The 20543-nt window shown below is 68.5% G+C and overlaps 1 protein-coding gene across 7 annotated transcripts; it reads left to right on the plus strand.

Annotated features, from left to right (window-relative positions):
* The first annotated feature begins 1729 nt into the window (after positions 1-1729).
* On the plus strand, positions 1730-20536 carry NFIX (nuclear factor I X). 7 transcript variants are annotated; one of them, XM_056325943.1, is made up of 10 exons: positions 1730-1992; positions 9052-9583; positions 13050-13112; positions 13461-13535; positions 13758-13878; positions 14374-14507; positions 14881-15003; positions 15457-15516; positions 18047-18135; positions 19750-20536. In XM_056325943.1, the coding sequence occupies exons 1-10, from the start codon at positions 1966-1968 to the stop codon at positions 19762-19764; spliced, it is 1239 nt and encodes a 412-aa protein (XP_056181918.1). In that variant the 5' UTR covers positions 1730-1965; the 3' UTR covers positions 19765-20536. The 7 variants fall into 7 exon arrangements, with proteins under 7 accessions (XP_056181918.1, XP_056181920.1, XP_056181914.1 ...); XM_056325939.1 differs by having other exon boundaries at positions 1737-1992; positions 15350-15516; XM_056325942.1 differs by having other exon boundaries at positions 1737-1992; positions 9127-9583; positions 15350-15516.
* Positions 20537-20543: the final 7 nt, after the last annotated feature.

Here is a 20543-nt window from a genome sequence, read left to right on the forward strand (position 1 = left end):
TGTCAGAGCCTGTTGCAGCGTGTTGGGGGCGACACTGCATGGCAGGGCATATCACGGCATGTGGCGGGGGTGCAAATGCCATCCCCCTGTGCTCCCCTGCCCCCGCGTGGCTCCATCTGTGGCCTCAGCTGGTCACAGTGGCACATCTGGCACTGGTGGCCCCTGAGCAGCCGGGGTGGGGGAGGGGTGTGCTCAGGGGGCCCCGTGTGACACATGCTGGCTGCACATGCATGTGCACAGGGACACGGGGACTCACACACGCCAGACGCCTGGGTCCCCTCTGGCCAGGGGGGCACCAGGTGCCTGGATGCCCGGGACCACCCTCTCCCCAGGTGTCACACACCCCCTGCCCCATGTGCCTGGGGAGGCCAGGCAGGGCGGGGGGCTTTGTGCAGCCATGTCCCCCCCCAAGGACACCAGTGTCTGTCCCCCTCCCTCAGGACAGCAGTGTCCCCCCCCTCCCAGGACAGCAATGTCCCCCACGCCCAGAATAGTAGTGCCCCACCCCAAGACAGCAGTGTCCTGTGTCCCCCTCCCCAGGCCAGCCATGTGACCCCCCCAACCCGTGGCAGCAGCCCAGCATGGGGGAGGGCCACATCTGTGCCCACCCTCCCCTCCCCCACCCGGGGGGGCACAACAGCCAGGGAGACTGGCTGTTGGACACTGAGCCCCCCCTCCATTCCGGGTGTCCCCTCCAGCTGCTGTCCCCTGGCCCAGGGACCCCCGGAGGTGCTGGTGACACCAGGGTCATGCCAAGGCTGTGGGGCCTCACATGGCCCCTCAGGGACACGGTGGGGACACCACGGTGACAGCATCTCTGGCAGTGAAGGGGTGGCGGTGGTGGCAGTGGCAGTGCCAGCGCTGGCACCGGGTGGTGACAGATGGTGGAGGGACGCGGCCGCAGCCGGAATGACAGATGAGGCTGCCACCGTCACAGCCACCGCCACTGCCATCGCCACTGCCACTGTCACCCACACCGCAGTGGCACTGGTGCTGTCAGTGTCATCGGTGCTGGCACTGGTGTGGCACCAGCACCGGTAGTGTCATTGTCGTGGCACTGTCACTGTCACCGGCACTGCCACCACCACCAGCATTGTCACCAGCACTGTCATCATCATGGCACTGCCACTGTCACTGGTGCTGCTGTGGCACTGCTGCTGTCACTGTCATCGGTGCTGGCACTGGCATGACAGTCACCAGCACTGACGTTGTCATTGTTGTGGCACTGTCACTGTCAGCGGCACTGTTATTGTCATGGCACTGGCTCTGGTAGTGCCACCACCACTGTCATAGTCACCAGTGCTGCCATGCCATGACCACCAGCACTGTCACTTCCCCGGCACTGCCACCACCGCTGTCACGTCACTGCTACTGCAGTGGTCACTAAACCGTGTCACTCTCCCCACTGCCACCACCAGCACTGCCACTGCTGTTGTCACCGTCACCAGTGGGGACGCCCTGGGCCCCCTCACCTGGGCCAGTGGCTGCGGGATCTCTGCCCGGGGGGGGGGGGGGAGCTGGGGGAGGGGCTGGGGGGTACCTGTGTCCCCCTGCATCCCCCCGTGCCCCCTGCTCCCCCCGTGTCCCCCCCACGTCCCCCCCCCGTGTCCCTGAGTCCCTCCTGTGTCCCCATGTCCCCCCGCCCCCCCCTCGCGTCTCCCCCGTGTCCCTCCCGGCCGGGGCGGGGCGATCGCGGCAGGGGCGTGTCCACACAGGCGGGGGCGTAGCCGTCAATAGCGGGGGGCGGAGCCTCACCAAGAATGGGCGTGTCCGGGGCGTGGTCGAGAGGGGGCGTGGCCGGCGCGGCGCTTCCCGCGGCAAAAGTGCAGCGGGCGCCAACTTCGGGCAAACTTTCCCCGCGCGCAGCTGGTACCGGCACCCCCCCTCGGAGCCGGGACCCCCCCGGACCCCCGGTACCCCCCGGACCTCCCCCCGCCATGCCCCCACGCGGCTGACACTGCCGCCATGTACTCCCCGTACTGCCTCACCCAGGTACGGCCGGTAACGGGGGGGGGGGGGGGGCCGATAACGGGAGGGGCGGCGGTACCGGGGAGGGGGGGGGACGGGACGGCCGGTAACGGGGAGGGGGCAGTAACGGGAGTGGAGGGGGGGGTGTCCTGTCGTGGTTTTGCTGTGCGCTGCAAGTGGTTGTTCACCCCCCTCCAAAAAAAGAAAAGAAAAAAAAAAAAGGGCTGCTGTGGGGAGGGGTGACGGTTACCGGTACCGGGAAGTGTGTGTGTGGGGGGGCTGCTCCGAGGCTGCCGCCCCCCCCAGTCGGTGCCTGTGGCCACGCGTCACGAGTGGCCGTGGGGCGGGGGGGCCTGTTGTGCTCATCCTGGTGCGGGTGAAACTGTGTCCCGAGCGGGGCAGCGCCCTGGGACCCCCCCCCAGCCGGTACCGTCGCGAAGCCCCTTCCCAGGGGGGAATGTGGGGGGAGGAGGTGGTTCAGGGTGGTCCCCCCCTGGCGAGATGGGGGGTGTCTGTCCCACGGGAGGTGTCACCCGTGGGATGGGGCCGTCAGTGCCCATGGGGTGTTTTCACCTGTGGACAGTGCCGGGTCGGGCTGAAAGGTTGTCCCGGGTGGTGGGGAGGGGGTTCCGTGGGGCTGGGCGAGGCAGAGACCTCCACGGGGGCACAAGGGCCGGGGGACACCTCGTCTTGGGGCGCTTTGTTGGGACGTTGCAGGGGACCGTGAGGAGTGGGGTGGCAATTGAGGGGTGTATGTGAGGAGTTGGGGGGGGGAGTGGGGGCAGTAGGCAGAGGCGTTGTCGGGAGATCCTGGGTGGGGGCATATTTTGGGTGCTGTGGCACGGGAGCTCCTATGGGGGTTCCCTGTGGGGGTCCCCACGGCCCCCCGAGGCTGCCCTGGCATCCCCCCAGGGTCCCACTTTGCTTGCTGGGGCAGCCTGCCCCCCCCCCACCCCTGGCGGGCGTTGCTGTTGTTCCCCCCCCCACCTCCATTGCCCTTTTCTCCCGCTTTTCGGGGCGGTTTTGGCGGCCGGTTGCGTCTGGGCGGGCGGCCAGCAGCGCTTCTCGCAGCTTCGGCGCCCGCCCCACACACGCGTGTGCACGCGCCAGCAACACACCATTGCACATGCGTGTGCTCCTGCCTGCACACGCCAGCAACCCGCCACTAAGCCTGCCTGCCTGGACCGGTGCACATGTGTGTGCTCCTGCTTGCACGCCCCATTGCACGCGCAGCCGTTCACCTGTGTTGCCACTTCGGATTGTGCCTTGCACACATATGTGCTCTGCACATGCATGTGCACGCCCGCACTCTCGCACTGTACACACATGGATTGGCACACGTCTGTGTGGTGGCCTCGTGGGCCCGATCCTGCGTGTGCTGAAGCGTGTCAGGGTGCGTGCACGTGCAGGCACTGTGTGCTGACACGCGTGTACTCCCCCCTGCCCCCTTTTGGTTTTGAGCCAATTCTGGGGAGTTTTAGGCCGGTGCCACTATGTGTCATGTCCCCTGGCCTTGTGTCACCCTGGTGCTGGGCTAGGCCCCCAGCACACGCAGGATCAGGCCGCTGCCTCCAGCTGTGGGCACAGCTAGCGGCACGCATAGCAGCACCTACAGCAGGACGCATAGCGACATGTATAGCGGCACCTATAGCAGCATGTATAGCAGCAGCTCCTGCCGCTGGGAGCTTTGGCTGGCCAGGCACAAGCTGTACCTCCTCTGCCACTGGTGCCGTGCCAGCCCTTGGCCCTTATAGCCGCCGTATCCTATAGCCGATATAGCCTATAGCTGGCGTAACAAGCAGCGGTTCTGCCGTGAGCCCCCACAGCTGCACGCGTGCTCCCAGCCCTCGCTGGGGTGCAGCCCCTGGCTCAGCACCATGCTCTGGCTGTCGGTGCTGCAGCTGCTCGCTGGGCCAGGGTCCCCCCATGTCTCCCCAGGACCCCCCAGCTGGGGGTTCCCACCATGCAGAGCCACCCCCCTGCCCCAAATCGGGCATGCCAGCGTGGTGTTGGTGGGTGCCATGCTTGATGCCGTGCCCGCCGCAGTGCAGAGCGCGCAGCGCTGCCAACGTGCACATCGCAGCATGAAATGTAATGTGGGTTTGGGCTTTGGTGTGGTGCATGCTATGTACATCCATGTACAGAACACGCATACCACATGTATGGGACAGGCACCACGTGCCCGGGGTGACAGACCCCAGCCAAGCGCAGTGCCTGGGCAGGACGTGGCGTCAGGGGATGGCGTGTGGCGCAGGTTTGGGATGAGCTCCAGTGCCTGCGGCATGGCACAGCCCAGCATGGCACAGCACTGCGGCACTGCTGGGGTACCTGGTAGCTTCAACTACACCAGTACCGGGACCCGCAGAGGGTGCAGAGCTGCTGGGGGGAGAGCAAGAGGTGCCCCAGCGCCCCCAAACTGCAGCCCCCCCAGCCTGTAGCTGGCCTGTATGGCGCCTATAGGGCCTGGCGAGGACTGGGGCGGCGACCTGGGCACCTATAGGCTATAGGGGCTGGAGCTTGCAAAGGGCTGCGGGTGCACAACGGGAGGTGTGGGGGTCATACATGTGTAACAGTGGGGATGTGCACACGTATGTTGTGTGGTGCAGGTGTGTGTGATGGAGAGAGGATGCACGCGTGTGTTATGGGGGCTGCAGATGCACATGTATGTAACAAGAGTACATGTACTGTGCATGCACCATGTGCATGATGTGCGTGCAGGCGACATGCACACGTGGCAGCTGCGCCTGCACGCTCGGTGCGTGTCTCCCCGTGCGGCGTGTGCGCAACATGTGTGCGCACTGCCTCCCACACCGCCTGTGCTGCATCCCTGCATGCGCCAGGTATGCGACACATGTGTGCAAGGTGCAGCCCATGCGTGCCCCTGCCAAGCGTGTGTGACAGTCCCGTGCCCCACGCGTGGCCGTGCGGGGCTGTGCCACCGGCTGATGCAATCAGTGCGGGGGAGGCACCACCCACCCCCGCACCCCACCCCCCCGCCACGTGCGAGGCACCTGGGGCTGTGCGAGGCGGAGGCGGGTGACAGGCGTGTGTGCCACTCTAGAGGGGGGTTGTACGTGTGTGTGGTGTGTGCTGCCCACGTGTGGAGCGGTTGTGCGCCATCATGCTGCATGTGCGTGGCGAGGTGTGTGTGCGTGCCCTGACATGCGTGATGAGGTGTGTGCGCGCACCCTGACACGCGTGGCGAGGCGTGTGCTTGGGCTTTGCTGCTGGCGCTGCTGCAGCCCCATGTTGCGGCACTTGTAGCTGTGCTGGTGTCCCCCCCCTCCCAATGTCCCCCCATGTCCCCTCTGTGTCTGCCCGCCCCCCCGCAGCCGTGGGGCTGTGCTGGCAGCATCAATAATGGAGGAGCCCTTGGCCAGGCTGGGGGGGCCGGGGGGACCCTGAATTATTGATGGGCCACAAAAAGCTTTCTTGGATGCCGCAGCACCGTGGGGCCCCCCCCAGCCTGGCCTGGCAGGAGGCCACAGAGAGGGGGGTCGGGATGCTGGGGTCCACTCTGGGGAGGGAGCAGGCTTTGGGAGGGGGGGGCTGCCCGAGAGCCTGGGTCCCCACCCCCGCTTGGTGGAGGCTGGGGTCGGCGGGGGGGGGAGGGGGGTACGCCTGGACGCCTGCGTCCGCTGGTGCCAAACTACATCGGCCCCACGCCCTGCGGCGCTGCCTTGAGCTGCTGCAGCGTCTGCCCCCACCCTCCGGCGCCCGGCACCCCCCCCAGCCCCCCCAGCCCGATCTGGGTGCGGGGGTCCCGTCCCTGGTGCTGCGCTGGGGGCAGGTCCCGGCCAGCCGGGCTCCCCTCGAGCGGGCTGGGTCCTCCACGTGGCTGCGGGCAGGGTGGCAGGCAGGCGGCTCCCTCCGGGCAGACTGCATGCCTGGGCGCCCCCCCCAGCATCATGGGTGCCCCCCCCCCGCCCCAAGCACCAAGGTCCCTGCCAGAACCATCCGGCACATTCTCCCTGAGGCCACTGAAGCGCCTGGTCCCCCCAGCCCCACACATAACCGTGGTCCCGGCCGGCCTGCGCCTGGGGTCCCTCGTGGTTACGTCCCCCCCCCGCCCCAGCCGGAGGGTCCAGGACGCCCCTGGCTCGTCCGCCCCCACCACAGCTGCCCCCCCCCCTTGCACAGGAGGGTCTTGGCAGCGGCGTCAGGGGCCGCCGGGGGGATTTTTGGCGGCAATTCCGGCTGTTTCGGGCTGTTTTCTCTCGCGGCGAAGCCGAGGGCCGGGGGGGAGCTGGCAGCGGCGCGGGAGGGCGGGCACTGCTGGGCCGGGGGGGCTGTGTTGGGGAGGGGGGTGGGGTGGGGGGGGTGGGTTTTTTTTCTTTTTTTTTTTTTCTCTTTTTTCCCCTCTTTTCTGTTTTTCTGGGCTTTTCCCTCCCGCTCCGGCGCCGCCCCCCCTGCCGCCGCGCTGGCGCTTTGCCGGGCGCTCGCAGCTGTGGACGCGGCGACGTGGCTTCGCCCGAGACTGCGGCTCAATGCGGGGCCGGCGCAGCCAATGGCAGCCCGGCGGCACCAGGGCCAGACCCCCCCCTCAGCGCGGTCCCTGGCCCCTCGGGGGGGACCCCTGGCCCCAGGCAGGGACCCCGATGCCTGGGCACAGCCCCTGTGGCCAAAGCTCTAGATCCTTCCTTGCTGGACCTGGCATCCCAGGGCGGGGCAGGGAGGGGACCCAGGCGTTCGGGAGGGGACCCAGGCGTTCAGGCACCCTCCCCGTGCCCGGGTGGGTGCTGGTGGGCTCCAACACCTGGGGCTGCTGAGCCCACTTGGGGCGGGGGGTGTCTGGGTAGGAGGGGGCCTCGATGCCTGGGTCCCCGAGCCCCGTTGGGAGTGGGCTGTAGGGTAGGGAGGGGACCTGGGTAGGTCCTCTGCACCCAGTTGGGAGGGGGCTGTAGGGTGGGGAGGGGGCTCTGATGCCGGGTTCCCCCCCCAACCCCAGCCCCCACGGGCGGCCAGGCCAGAGGCACCATGAGCAGGGCTGATGTGTGTGACGTGCGACCCCTCGTGTGAATCACGACGCCTCATTCGAGCACCCTGGGCAACCTCAGAACCCCCTCCGTGCCCCCTCTACCCCCGCCCCCCCCTCCCCCCCGGTACCGGTACCACCACATCCTGTTCCATGCCTTTTGCAAAGCACAGTGGGAATGGGGGCTGGGGAGCGCACCCCCCCCACTGCGGTTTTGGGGTGAAACCCGTGAGGTTTGGGGCTAGTGGGATGTGGGCACACAGAGCCTCCCCCTGCTCTGATGACAAAATGCCCAAATTTTGTGGGTTTTTTTATTTTGCACAGAGGGAATTAATTATCGGGGGGGGGGGGCAGGGGGTTGGCTCCGAGTGCTGCGTCGGGATTTGGGGGCAGAAATGGAGGATTTGGGCCGTTGATGCTGGGGAAAGCGGCCAAAATCGGGGCCCTCCCCCCCCCCCCCCCCCCCCCCCGGGGTGTGTCTGGAGGGGGGCGGGGCACGGACCCCCTCGGACTCCCAGGATGGGCCCCTGGTGTCAGCGCGGTCCCTGGCGTCCTCGCTCGACCCCCTTGCCTTGCACGAGGCTTTTGCACGACGGATTTTGCAGGAGGGTCGTGCCCCCCCCCCCGATAATTTTGGGTGCAGATCCCCGTGTTTTGGCCGAACTGGGTGTGTGTGTGTGTGGTGTGCGTGCCCTCACGGCTGCGCTCTGTCCCGCTGACCCCCCCCTCTTCCCCCCCATCACTGTGTCCCGGCCCCGAACTCCGCCGCCCCCCCCCCCCCTCCCCACCGCGGGTCCCGCCCCCCCGCTTCCACCAATAGGGTGGCCACTCCCCCCGCGCGCTGCGCTCCCATTGGCCGCCGCCGCGCCGGTCCCGGTGCCAAAAGGGGCCGCGGCGGCTCCGCGCGCTCCGCGCCCGGCGGCGGCGGCGGCTCCGGCTGCGGCTCCGCGGCGGCACCGGGACCCCCGCACCGGGACCCCTCCCCATCATTCCCCCCCCCTAATTTCTACCCAACCCCAGCAGGGACCCCCCGCGACCCGCGCTGTCCCGCCAGCTGGGACCCGCCACCCCGCCCCGGTAACCGGGATCCCGGTATCTGACACCCCCCCCACCCCCCGCAGTGTCCGCCCCCCGGACCCGCCCCCCCCCCCCTCCCTTCACCGGTAGCCCCCGTTAACCCCTTCCCCCCGGTAGCGCCCCGTCCCAGTCCGTCCGCCCCCGGTTCTGCCCCGCCGGGGCCCGACTGGCAGCTGCCCACGGCCGGGATGAGCCGCCGCGATGGTACGGTCGGAACCGGCGGGGACGGGCAGCGGGGTCCGGGACCGGGATGGGGCTGGGGACCGACGGCACTAACGGGCAGGGACGGGGGACGGGGACCGGTGGCGCTGGCAGCCGATACAGGGGACGGGGGGTGGCACACCGGGGACCGGCAGGGGTCGGTGGCACCGGGCGCGGGGCTGGCAGCGGGGACCGGGACCGGGCAAGTGGCTTGGGGACGGCTTCGGGGGAGCCGAGCCCCGACGGCAGCGGGAGCATCACCGGGAGCCAGGCAGGGCCGGGGACCAGGGCTGGGGACTGGAGCCGAGTTGTCCCCGGGCTGGGCACACGGGAGCCCCGCGGGGCCGCACTGGCACCAAGGTCGGCAGCCGCCTCGTCTCCGGAGCCAACTGGGCACCAGAACCCCCGGTATGCACCCCCACCCGGGACGGGGCTGCCTCCTCCCCCCCCCCCCCCCCCAGCCCCCCAGGACCACCCCGGGGGCCACATCCTGCATCCCTGGTACCCAGCAGCGCCCAGGGCAGTGCGAGCATCCCCAGGGGCTGGGACAGGGCAGAACGGGGGTGCCTCCAGGAGCACCCCCCACCATCCCCACAGACAGCCATACCGGGAGGGGGGGGGGGGGAACAACCCCTGCCCAGCACTAGCACCCTGCAGCTTCCTACGCAGGATGGGACCATCCCCAGGGCTGCCCCCGCTGCGGTGCTGGGACCGCACATCCCCCCTGGGGAGCTCTGTGCGTGGGATGCCGGGGATGGGGGTGGGATCCCCCGGGGAGCTGCTGTGGGGGGCAGCCACCCCACTGATGCCCCCCACCCCCTACCCCACAGGATGAGTTCCACCCCTTCATCGAGGCGCTGCTGCCCCACGTCCGGGCCTTCTCCTACACCTGGTTCAACCTGCAGGCCCGCAAGCGCAAGTACTTCAAGAAGCACGAGAAGAGGATGTCGAAGGAGGAGGAACGTGCCGTCAAGGACGAGCTGCTGGGCGAGAAGCCGGAGGTCAAGCAGAAATGGGCTTCGCGCCTCCTGGCCAAGCTGCGGAAGGACATCCGGCCCGAGTGCCGTGAGGACTTCGTGCTGTCCGTCACTGGCAAGAAAGCACCCTGCTGCGTCCTCTCCAACCCTGACCAGAAGGGCAAGATACGCCGCATCGACTGCCTGCGCCAAGCCGACAAGGTCTGGCGTCTGGACCTGGTGATGGTCATCCTCTTCAAGGGCGTCCCGCTGGAGAGCACCGATGGCGAGCGCCTGGCCAAGGCACCGCAGTGCGCCAGCCCCGGCCTCTGTGTCCAGCCCCACCACATCGGCGTCACAATCAAGGAGCTCGACCTTTACCTGGCTTACTTCGTCCATGCACCTGGTGAGTAGGGGGCGCAGTGGGGGGGTGGGCAGGGCATCTCCGGAGGGGCACAGAGGTCCCCACCATCCCTGCCGTGACGCCACAGGGACTGCCGCAGCTGGATCCTGCGCTGGGGCTGCGCTGGCTCCGTGGTTCTGCGCAGTCACCTGGGGGCCCCCCCTTTGCTCCATGCCCACCTGGGGTGGCCCTGGCCGGGGGCGCCATCCCCCGCGTGCCTCGCACAAAGCCGCGCCGTGTGCCAAAACACACGCCACGTGCCGCGTGCCAAGCCGTGTGCTGCACGCCGTGCCAGACTGCGCACCGTGAGCCATGCGCCGTGGGCGCCAGACCAAGCTCTGTGCCGTACTGGGCACTGGGCTCCACCGGGCACCCAGTGCCGTGCAATGCCATGGGACGGGCTCCCCGTGGATGCTTTTGTGCCGGCTGAGATGTGGGCGTGCGAGGGGCATCCGCCCCCGTGCCTGCGGGGCACCAGCAGTGCATACGCGTGTGCGCACAGTGCCAGGGCGGAGGGGGAATGCACGCGCAGTGCCGCAGGGGCTGCGATGGGGACAGACGTGTGCATGGGGTGGGGGGCATGGGGGGGTGTGCATGTGCCAGCGGGGGACACCAAGCTGGACACCTGGTCCCATTTTTCCTGCTAGTGGGAGGCATCATTTTGCGGCTAAAGCAAGGGATTTTGGGTCACTTTACCAGTGGTCGGCCTCTAGGTGCCGGGGTCCTCACTGAGGGGCGGCTCAGACACCTTGGTCCCCCATGTGAATTGGGGAGGGGGGGTGGCAGGGTAAAGAAGAGGGCACGTTGGGGTGTGTATCCTTCGCTCCCACCCCCCCAAGACGAAACCCCTCCACAGGCCCATGTGCCAAATCTCAGCACGTCCGTGGGGGAGCCCTGCAGCCCCCCCCTCACCCCCCTAGCCCCCTCCCCTGCCTGCCTGGCGGGGCTCAAATCCCCAACGCAGCTCCCACCCGGCGCCGCCAAAATGGCCCCGGTTGGCACCGTGCCCCTGTGCTCGGCACGAGGCCCTGTACGCAGCCCTGGCTCCCCGCCCCCCTCTTTACCCCCCTTGCCCCCCCCCCCTCCCCCCCCCCGCCTGGGGGCCCTTTGGCTGCTGCTGGCTGGGGGGGGCGCAGTGCCAAACCCCCCCCCCCGTGCGTAAGATGGCGGCGCCTTTTGGCACCCGAAACGCGCTGCGGCACTGCAGCCCCATGGTGGGACCCTCCTGGGATGGGGGACACCCCCCCAAGTGCTGGAGACCCCTGTGCTACCATGTGTCACCCCCCTGCAATAGCCCCCTCTGTGCTGGGGACCCTCCAACATGTCTCTGGTCACGCGTGTGCCCCAGGGCCGTGCTGGTGGTGGCCCCCTTGCTGCCAACCTGCCCCATGGGGGGGGCACGCCCAGACACTGGCGTCCCTTTCCCTGCCAGGGGCTCAGGCTCTAGGCTGGGGGGGTCTATAGGTGTCCGTAGGGGTCTGCAGGCACCTGCAAGGGGGTCCCATAGGGTCTGTAGGTCTCTGAGGTCTCAGGTGGAGCTGTGGGGCTCTATAGGGCTCCACTAGGACCTCTGTGTCTGGGGCTCTATAGGGCTCTGTGAGGCTCTATAGGGCTTCTTGGGCTCTATAGGGCACCACTGGGACCCCCGTGTCTGGGGTTCTGTGGGGTGCTATAGGGTTCTGTGGGGGTTATTTGGCTCTGTGGGGCTCTATAGGGCTCTGTGAGGCTCTATAGGGCTTCTTGGGCTCTATAGGGCACCGCTGGGACCCCCCGTGTCTGGGGTTCTGTGGGGTGCTATAGGGTTCTGTGGGGGTTATTTGGCTCTGTGGGGCTCTATAGGGCTCTGTGGGCTATGGGGCTCTATATGATTCTGCGGGTTCTATAGGGCTCTGCTGAGACCTCTATGTCTGGGGCTCTATTGGGTTCTGTGGGATCTGTGGGATCTGTGGAGCTCGATAGGGCTCTGCTGGCTCTATGGGGCTCTGCTGGCACCTGTCTCTTGGGCTCTGTGGGGCTCCAGGTGGGTCTGTAGGGCCCACAGGGCTGCAAGCAGCCATCGGGGTCTGTGTGGCTGGCGGGATCCATAGGGGCTGCGGGGGCTGCGCAGGTGACGGACGCAGCCGCTGCCGCCCGAGCGCCTGGCTCCGGGGGACGCAGGTGCGGGAGGGGGGGCCCCCACGGGGGGGTCAGGGCACAGCTGCCCAGTGGCACCTGAACCCCCCGCTGGGGCTGGGGACACAGGGACACTGTGGGGACGCTGTGGGGCTGGGAACCTACAGGGACGTGGCAGGGGGTCTTGCTGGGTCCAGTTTGGAGGCAGGGAAACTGAGGCATGGGATGGGGGGGGGGCTGAGGGAAGGGGGTCTGGGGGCCTGCTCAGGCTCCAGGCATCCAGGCTCCCCCCAGCTCACAGGACCCCCTGCTGGGTCTCCCCGAGTCTGGGGGCTGCGGGAGGACACAGGCGTCTGGGTGGGCAGTGGGGGTAGGGCGGCACACGCCCGCCACGCGACCCCCCCTGCAGAGGTCGTGACCCGGCACGCGCCCTGCTGACCCCTGACCCCACAGGGTGATGCAGCAGGGCCAAAAGGGGGGAGGGGACCTGGCCTCCTGCCCCTCCCTGGCTCGGATGCCTGGGTCCCTGGGATGGGGGGGGGGACTTGGTACCCCGGGGGGGTGGTGATGGGGAGGTGTTGGGAATGGGGGGGAGGGGGGGGTGGTGTGTGTGTCAAGGCGAGGGTGGGACGCCCTGGCATTGGGGGTGGGGGTGTGAGGGGGACCCAGGTGTCTGAGGCAGATGGTGGTTGCCACTGGGGTGGGGGGGTGGGTGGGGGCAGGGGGGAAGGCGTGCGGGAGGGTGCTGGGGGGGGACCCAGGCGTCCAGGTGCCCCCCCACAACCCCGACTCGGTGCAGACAATGGCTGCTTTGTTGGCGCTGCCCGTTGGCGGGGGGCCAGTGCATTCCTGGCCCCCAGCCCGGCCCCACGGCGGCCCCCAGCCCCCCCCAGCCTGGCCCAACCCGGCCCCCTGCCAGCCCTGGCCCCCCCCCCCGGCCCCCTGCGGCTGCTGCACATGCCCCCCCCGCCCATCACCCAGCCAAGGGGCACCCACACACCTGGGTCCCCTCGGGGGAGGGGGGGGCGGGGGAGGTGGTGGCACCCAGATGCTTGGGGCCTGTATGGGGAGGGGGGGGGGGCACCTGGACGCCTGGGTCCCCCACAGGGTGGGGGTTGGGAGAGGGGAGCTGCCCAGGCGCAGCTGAGGTCCCGGCGGACGTTCACCTCAAACGACCCCCGCGGGAACAAGGGGCCCTTCAGTGCTGGGACCCGGGTGGCCAGGACTGCCCCTCCCCCAGGGTGGGGCGAGGACCCCAGACTCCGGATCCCAGGGGGTGGAAGGGGGGGGGGGCGGGGGGAGCCCAGACTCTGGGGGGGGATCCCGATGTCCGGGCCTGAGCCCGTCCCTCCCACAGACTCCGGACAATCTGACAGTTCAAACCCCCAGGGAGACGCGGACATCAAACCACTGCCCAATGGTAAGCCCCCCCAGTGCCCTCCCGCAGTCCCCAGGACCCTCGCTGTGCTCCCAGTGCCCCCTCTCACGGTCCCCTGGACCCTCCCCGTGCCCCCAGTGCTCCCCCTGGACCCTCCCAGTGCCCCCTCCCACGGTCCCCTGGACCCCCCCAGTGCTCCCAGTGCCCCCCTGCGGTCCCCTAGACCCTTCCAGTGCTCCCGGTGCTCCCCCTGGACCCTCCCAATGCTCCCAGTGCCCCGTCCTGTAGCTCCCTAGTGTTCCAGTGCCCCCCTTCAGCACCCTCTGTCCCCGTGGTGTTCCTGTGCCCCGCCCCCAGCGCGGTGTCCCCCCATGTGTCCCATGTCCCCAGGGCACCTGACCTTCCAGGACTGCTTCGTGACGTCGGGCGTCTGGAATGTGACGGAGCTGGTGAGGGTGTCCCAGAGTAAGTGGGGACACTGGGGGTGGATGGGGTGGGACAGGGTGACACGGAGGGGAATGATGGGGAATGTGGGGGCAGGGAGAGTGATGGGATGGGACGTGATGGGGACAGGAGGCAGGAGTGTTGTGGGAATGGGGGGAGGCATGGGAAATGGAGACATGGGGGACACAGGCGTGGCTCTGGGGGGATCTCGTGTGGGTCCCCCATGTCCCCCATGTCCCCCAGCCCCTGTGGCGACGGCATCAGGCCCCAACTTCTCGCTGGCTGACCTGGAGAGCTCGGGGGGCTACTACAACATCAGCCCCGTCGCCCTTGGCCGCCGACCCCTGGGGCCCCCTGCCGCCAGGTACCCTGGGACTCCCCCCATAACCTTTGGGACCCCCCCCCTGCCCCCCATAACTCTTGGGAGTTACGGATTCCCCTGTAAGTCTTTGGACACCCCCCATAACTCTTGGGAGCCCCACCATTACCGCATGGGACCCCACCATAACTCATGGGACCCCCTGTAACCCCACAGGACTCCCACATAACCCTGTGAGGTCCCCCCATAACTCCTAGGACCCCATAACCCCCTTGGCCCCCCCGGAGCCCCCCATTATAACGTGGTAAGCCCCCTGGGACCCCCTCAGGATCCCTCTAACCACCTGAGAGCCCTCCAGGATACCCTATACCCCCCCAAACTGGGCACCCTCCAGGACTCCCATACATCCCAGTGTCCCCAGTGCGGGTGATGCTTCAGTTCTTGGTGGGTGATGCTGTGTTGGGGGGGGGGGGCGGGGGGAACCCCTATCCCTGGGGAATGACCCTCCCATCCCCGGAGGTGACACTCTTGTCCCGGCAGTGGCCCGAAGCGCCCCAAGGCGCTGGACGAGGGGGACCTGGAGGGTCCCGGGGATGACGTCTTCTACCCCGGGCCGGGGCGATCCCCAGCCCCTGGCAGCAGCCAGGGACCCTGGGGGGGGGACGTTGACACTGGTGGGTGATGCAGGGGACATGGGGGCGTGTGGATGTGGGAGGGGGTGACAAGGGGGATCGGGGGGGTGCAGTGGGTCCCTAGGGGTGGATGGGGATATGAGTGGGTGATAAAAGGACGGGGGGGAGCGTGGGCAATAAAGGGCAAAGGGGGGCTACAGGGGCGCAGGTGACTTGGGGAGGGAGTGCGGGGTGGTGTTGGGAGCCAGGGGGGTTCCCTGAGAGCTGGGGGGGAGGGTGGGTGGTGCTGGGAGGCCTGAGGAGGGGACATTGGGGTGTGGGAGAAATCTGGGGGTACAGGGGGGGTAGGTGGTCCCCAGTGGGCCATGGGGGTGCTGGGGTCCGGGTGCCCCCCCGACCCCCCCGGCCCCCCCAGGCCCGGCAGCGCTGAAGAAGTCGGGAAAGTTGGATTTCTGCAGTGCCCTGTCGGGGCACGGGGCTGCCCCCCGCATGGCCTTCGGCCACCACCCCCTGCCTGTCCTGGCTGGCGTCCGCCCCGGTGAGACCCCCCCGCCAAGGACAACCCCCTCCCCCCCCAGGGAGCCCACCCACCCCCAGCACCCTGCGCCTCTCCCAGGGGACCCCCTCTGCATTGCCTCACCCATCCATGCCCCCCATCCCCCCAAGCTCCTCGGGACCCCCCGGGTGGTAGGGTGACCCCTGGGTCCCACCTGAGCAAACACGGCTCTGGCAGCAGGGGAACACTGGTGGGGGGTGGAAATCCTCGGACACTTGTGCCCTGTCCCCGTGGCCATACCCCTGGGAGGACTTGGGACCCCTTCCCTGTGTCCCGCGTTCCCTGGGGGTCCCGCGGCTGCCCGGGCTGGCGCTGAGGGTTCTTGCAGGCAGCCCGCGGGCCACGGCCTCGGCGCTGCACTTCCCGTCGGGGTCCCTCCTGCCCCAGTCGAGCCCCTACTTCGCCCACCCCACCATCCGCTACCACCACGGGCAGGACTCGCTCAAGGACTTCGTCCAGTTCGTCTGCGCCGACGGTGCCGCCCAGGGCCCCCAGGTGGGATGGGGATGTGGGGAGTGGGACACGCAGGGGACGCTCGGGGGGACAGGGATGCTGGGGGGTGTGCGCGGGCGGAGGGATGTAGGGAGACAGTGATGGGGGACGTGCCGATGTGGTGATGCTGTGGGAGTCTAGGGGGTGCTGACAGCCCTCCCCCTCGCCCCGTCCCATGCTCTTGTCTGACCCTGCACTTGGGGATCTGCGGGGATGGAACCAGTGTTGCGACTAATGCCAGGACCAGTACCAGGCACTGGGACCAGTCTGGGTGCCAGGACCAATGCTGGGACTAGTGCTGGGTGCTGGGACTAGTGCCAGGCGCTGGGGCCAGTCTGGGTGCCAGGACCAATGCTGGGACCAGTACCAGGCACTGAGACCAGTCTGGGTGCCAGGACCAATGCTGGGACTGGTACCGGCCACTGGGACCAGTCTGAGTGCTGGGACCCGTGCTGCGACCTGTCTGCATGCTGGGACCAGTGCTGGGACCAGCGCCAGGCACTGGGATCCGTGCTGGGGCCAGTGCCAGAACCAGTCCAGGCACTGGGGCTAGTCCAGATGCTGGGATCAGTGCTGTGCGCTAGGACCAGTGCCGGGACTAGTCCAGTTGTTGGGACCAGTGCTGGGACCACCAGTGGGGTCACTGGGACCGGTGGGGTCGCTGGTCCCTGCGCAGCTCCCGGGGGACCACCGAGGCGCCCGGTCTCCGTGGCAGTGTGTGCCCATGGGGGCGGGGCCTGTATGCAAATGTAGCGGCAGGAGACGGAGCCTGTGCAGGGTAGTTTCCCTGGAGGCAGGGATTGTATGCAAATTAGGACGCGGAGGTGGGACCCGCACAAGGCACATCCCCGGAGTTGTGGCCTAGATGCAAATGACTGTCAGGAGGTGGAGCCTGTATGCAACTGAGGCGCAGAGGCGGTGCCGGAGTGCAAATTGATGGACTTTTTGCAAATAAGGCCATAGGGGCGGGGCTGTCATGCAAATACAGTAACAGAGGCGGAGCTTGTATGCAGATGTGCCCGGGCAGCCGCGCTGCCTGTAGCGGAGGGGCCAGGACCGGGGTGACGGGGACCCCCACGCTGGGACACACCCCCCCCCCCCCCCAAACCCCTGGGGACTCTCCCCCCTCGCGAACCCGTGTCCCCTGTGCCACCGCCCCCTCCCCATGACACCGTGCGGCCACCCCCAACCTGGGGGGTCCCCCCCGGGGTGCCCGTCACCGTGTTCTCGTTGCAGCCGTGCGGGGCACAGGGTCGGGCCGGGGGGGCTACGGGGGCCCCCCTGGCCCGACCCTTGCCCCTGCCCCCGCCGGAGCCCAAAGCCCCCAGCGGCCCCCAGGGCGGAGCGCCCGCGGCACCCCCGTAAGTCCCCAGCACCTGCACCCCACTGCGCCCCACTGCACCCCACTGCACCCGCAGCCGGGACCTGGGCCGTGGGGGGAGGGGGGTCAGCCGTTGTGGGGGGGTGCAGGAGTGGGGCACGGAGGGGGGAAGCAGTGGGGTGTGTGGGGGTTGCTGGAGCAGTGGGGTGCAGGGGTGCCATGACAGGGTGCCCGGTCGTGGGGGGGCACAGCAGTGGGGTGCAGTGGGGTGCAGGTGATGCAAGTGGTGACAGTGGCCCTGGGGCGACCCGGCGGTGGCACAGGCAGGCGTGGGATGGCACCGAGGACATGGGTGGCACCGAGGTGACCCCCAGGGTTGGGGCGGGGGTGAGGGGGTGGGGGGCAGCAGGTGACCGGGGTGGTGAGTGGGGTGGGGGTGGTGGGTGAGGTGGAGGGGGGTGGTGGTGACGGTGACGGTGACGGGGCGGGGGCGGGGTGTGTGTGACACAAGGTGACAGGGTGACCCGGCCCGGCTGCCCATGCATTATCACCTTCTCCGCATCGTCATTGCTGTCACCGTCCCCCCATCACAGTCCCCTGACCCCGGGCACCTCCGCCATGGCCCTGCCGGCGCCTCATCACCCCATTTTCAGTTTGTTTTACCCCTTTTCCATTTTTCCCTGGTTTTACCCCATTTTCGGTGAGGGGGGGCGGTTGGGGGGTGGGGGGCACAGGCTGCCCAGTCCCTTGTGCCGGCGGGGGGGGCTGGATGCCTGGGTCCCCTGTTGGGGGGGGGGGGGGGCACCAGGATGGCTGCAGTTCCTTCTGGCTCCACCCTTGGGGCGGGGGGGGGGACATGGGGGGGGTCCCCACAGGTAAGTACTGTTGGGGGGGAGGGTGTCCCATGGGAGGGGAGTCCTGGTGCTGCATGAGCACCCCCTCCCTGAACCCCTGTGCAGGGGAGGCTGCACACGCGCAGCCCTGGATGCACACGTGTGTGGTCACACATACGTGGCCTCACCCTGTGCACACATGTGTGCAGCCACGTGCACGTACATGCACACATGTGTTCCCCTGCCCCATGGCTTCTCATGGGGAGGGGGCGGGTGGCATTCCCTGGGGTGTCCCCCTCGGCGGGGTCTCAGCACGCCTGTGTGGCGTGTCACACGCCTGTGCCACGCGTGGGCTGGGCTGAGCCCGCTCTCCCTGCAGCATTCGCAGCGTCAGGCACCGCCGCTGCCCCCCGCCTTGTCGGCCTCGGACCCCGCGACGGCAACTTTCTGACCCTCCCCCAGCAGCAGGTAGGACCCTCCCCCCCCCCCCCAAAACACTTGTGGGTCCCTTCCCAGACACTGGGGTCCCCCCCCATGCTCATGGCCCCTCCCCACTTGTGGGTACCCCCCAACCCGTGGGTCCCCTCCTAGACACCTGGTTCCCTTCCCCCCATGGGTCCCCTCCACGGGAGGGGACATGCAACGAGAAACGTGGTTCCCCCCTACACTTGTGTGTCCCCTCCCAGCGGGGGTGCGCGGGGGTGTCCCACTTGTGGGTCTCCCCAGTGCTTGCAGGTTTGTGTCCCCCCAACTATGGGTCCCCTCCTGAACACCTGGGTCCCCCCGTGGCCCCCCCTTGGACATGTGTGTGTGTCCCCCCGCTCACACGTCTCCTCCCAGACACCCCTCTGTGTGTGTCCCCCCAACTTGTGGGTGTCCCCCAACGTGTGCGTCCCCTCCCAGACACGTCCCCCTCCCATGTCCCCCCCCCACTCTTTTGTCCCTCCTACTCTCATGTCCCCCCCACTCTTGTGTGTCCCCCCACTCTCATGTCATGTCCCCCTTACTCATGTGTCCCCTCTCAGACACATGTGTGTCCCCCACTTGTGTATGCCCCCACTCTCCTGCCCCTTCCCCTCCCCAGCCACACCCCAACACCCCTGCCCCCAGCCCTGCCCCTCCCGCCCACCGTGGGCTAATTAGGCAGGTAATAAGAAACAACCCTCCAGCCCCCAGCTGCCAAACTGGGAGGCACTGGGGGGACTGGGACCCCCCCCATCCCGCCTGACTCGTCTGGTTGCCGGGGGCAACGAGACATGATGTCATTGTTGGGCCTTGCTGGGAACAATGGAGGGGTGGGACCCTGCCCCAGCGTTGCCATGGCAACCTGCACCCCCATCACCGTGGCACCGTGGGCCAGGGGTCATGACCCCCAGCAGGGCACCCCATTGGCCCCCGGCTCCATGGCACGACGCCCGATTGGCTGCCTGCCCTGTGGTGGCAGCTTCTGATTGGCTGGCGCTGGAGAGCAGGGCGTGGAGCCAATAGGCCAGTGGGGGGGGCCCCAGGGCTGATGGCCAATGGGGGGCCTCAGCGGGCCAGCTAGGTGTTGCCTGATTGGCTGGCACTAGCAGGCAGGAGGGGGAGGAGCTAACAGCGGATTGGCTGGCACCTTTGAGGCCTTGGCAGGCTGCTGGCGCTGCGGCGGGCAGCTGTGCTCTGATTGGCTCAGCTTGGTGGTGCGGTGGCTCGGTAGCCAATGGCATGGTGGTGCCGTGCCCCGGTTGGCACGCGGTGCTGGGTGGGGCCCTCCGACCCCCCCCCCCCCCGACCCCCCCAACCCTCCCCCGCCCCCGCTCCGACCCCATGTGCCTGCCTTGAGGCAGGGGCCACCACCCGGACACCTGGGCCCCTCAGGCACATGGACCCCCTCAGTGTCACAGGTGGGGCCTGACTGCCTCACGAGGGCCTGAGCCCCCCCCAGCGTGGGTCCCACCACCAGCCCCCCCAGTTACCCCTGTTGCAGCCCTCAGGAATGCTGGGAGGATGTTGGGGGGATGCTGTGGGTCTGGGGGGAACCATGGGCTTAGGGTAGCCCCTCCTGCACTACTCACCCCTCCCCCCCCCCAATTTTTCCACCAGTCCTGGTTCCTCTGACGCTGCCCCCCGGACGAGGAGAAACCGCCCGGAAAAAGGAGAAAAAAAGAAAAAAAAAAAAAAAAAGCCGCAGCCCCCCTCGGCCCCCCCCTGCCACCGTCCGCCCCCGGGGGGGCCCCAGCTCCCCCCCGACGTGGATGAGGGTTCGGCCTCTCTGATGTCCCCAAACCCCCCAAGCCTCCCCCCCCGGGATCCCGCCCCCCCCCCCCCCCCCCCCCCCCCCCAGTTCCTTCCCACCCCCGGCACAGACAGGGTCACCCTGGGCCCACTCAGGGGTGTTTGGGCCCCCCCCCAGCCCTAGCCGGGGGTGTTTGGGCCCTCCCGCCCCAGCCGCAATTCAAGGGGGGACACATACACACGTATGAGGCACATGCATTTGCACATGTTTGCACATGTGTGTGCACGCCTGGCATTGTGTGGTCACACTACGCACGCACACACGCCTGCGCACCCCCACCACCACATACACTCCCCCCAACCCCTGACCTCGAACCCAACCCCGACCGCCCCAGCTCTGCGCATGGTCACACGTGTGCACCCCCGCCCCTGCACACGCGTGTGCCCTGGTCACCAGCACTCGCACACGCACCGTACACGCATGTGCAGGGGGCTCCCTTGCTGCAGGCCAGCGAGTGGGGCCAGGGGGGCCTGAAACACCCTGAATCCCTTTAAACACACACACCATACCCCTTCCCCGGCTTTGGGGTCCCCTCTCCCCTGCCCCCCAGCTCATTTTTTTAATTAAGTGCAATTACCCCCGGGCGAGGCCCCCCCTCCCC

The sequence above is a fragment of the Falco biarmicus genome (genome assembly GCF_023638135.1).
Source record: "Falco biarmicus isolate bFalBia1 chromosome 13 unlocalized genomic scaffold, bFalBia1.pri SUPER_13_unloc_4, whole genome shotgun sequence".
Classification (NCBI taxonomy): domain Eukaryota; kingdom Metazoa; phylum Chordata; class Aves; order Falconiformes; family Falconidae; genus Falco; species Falco biarmicus.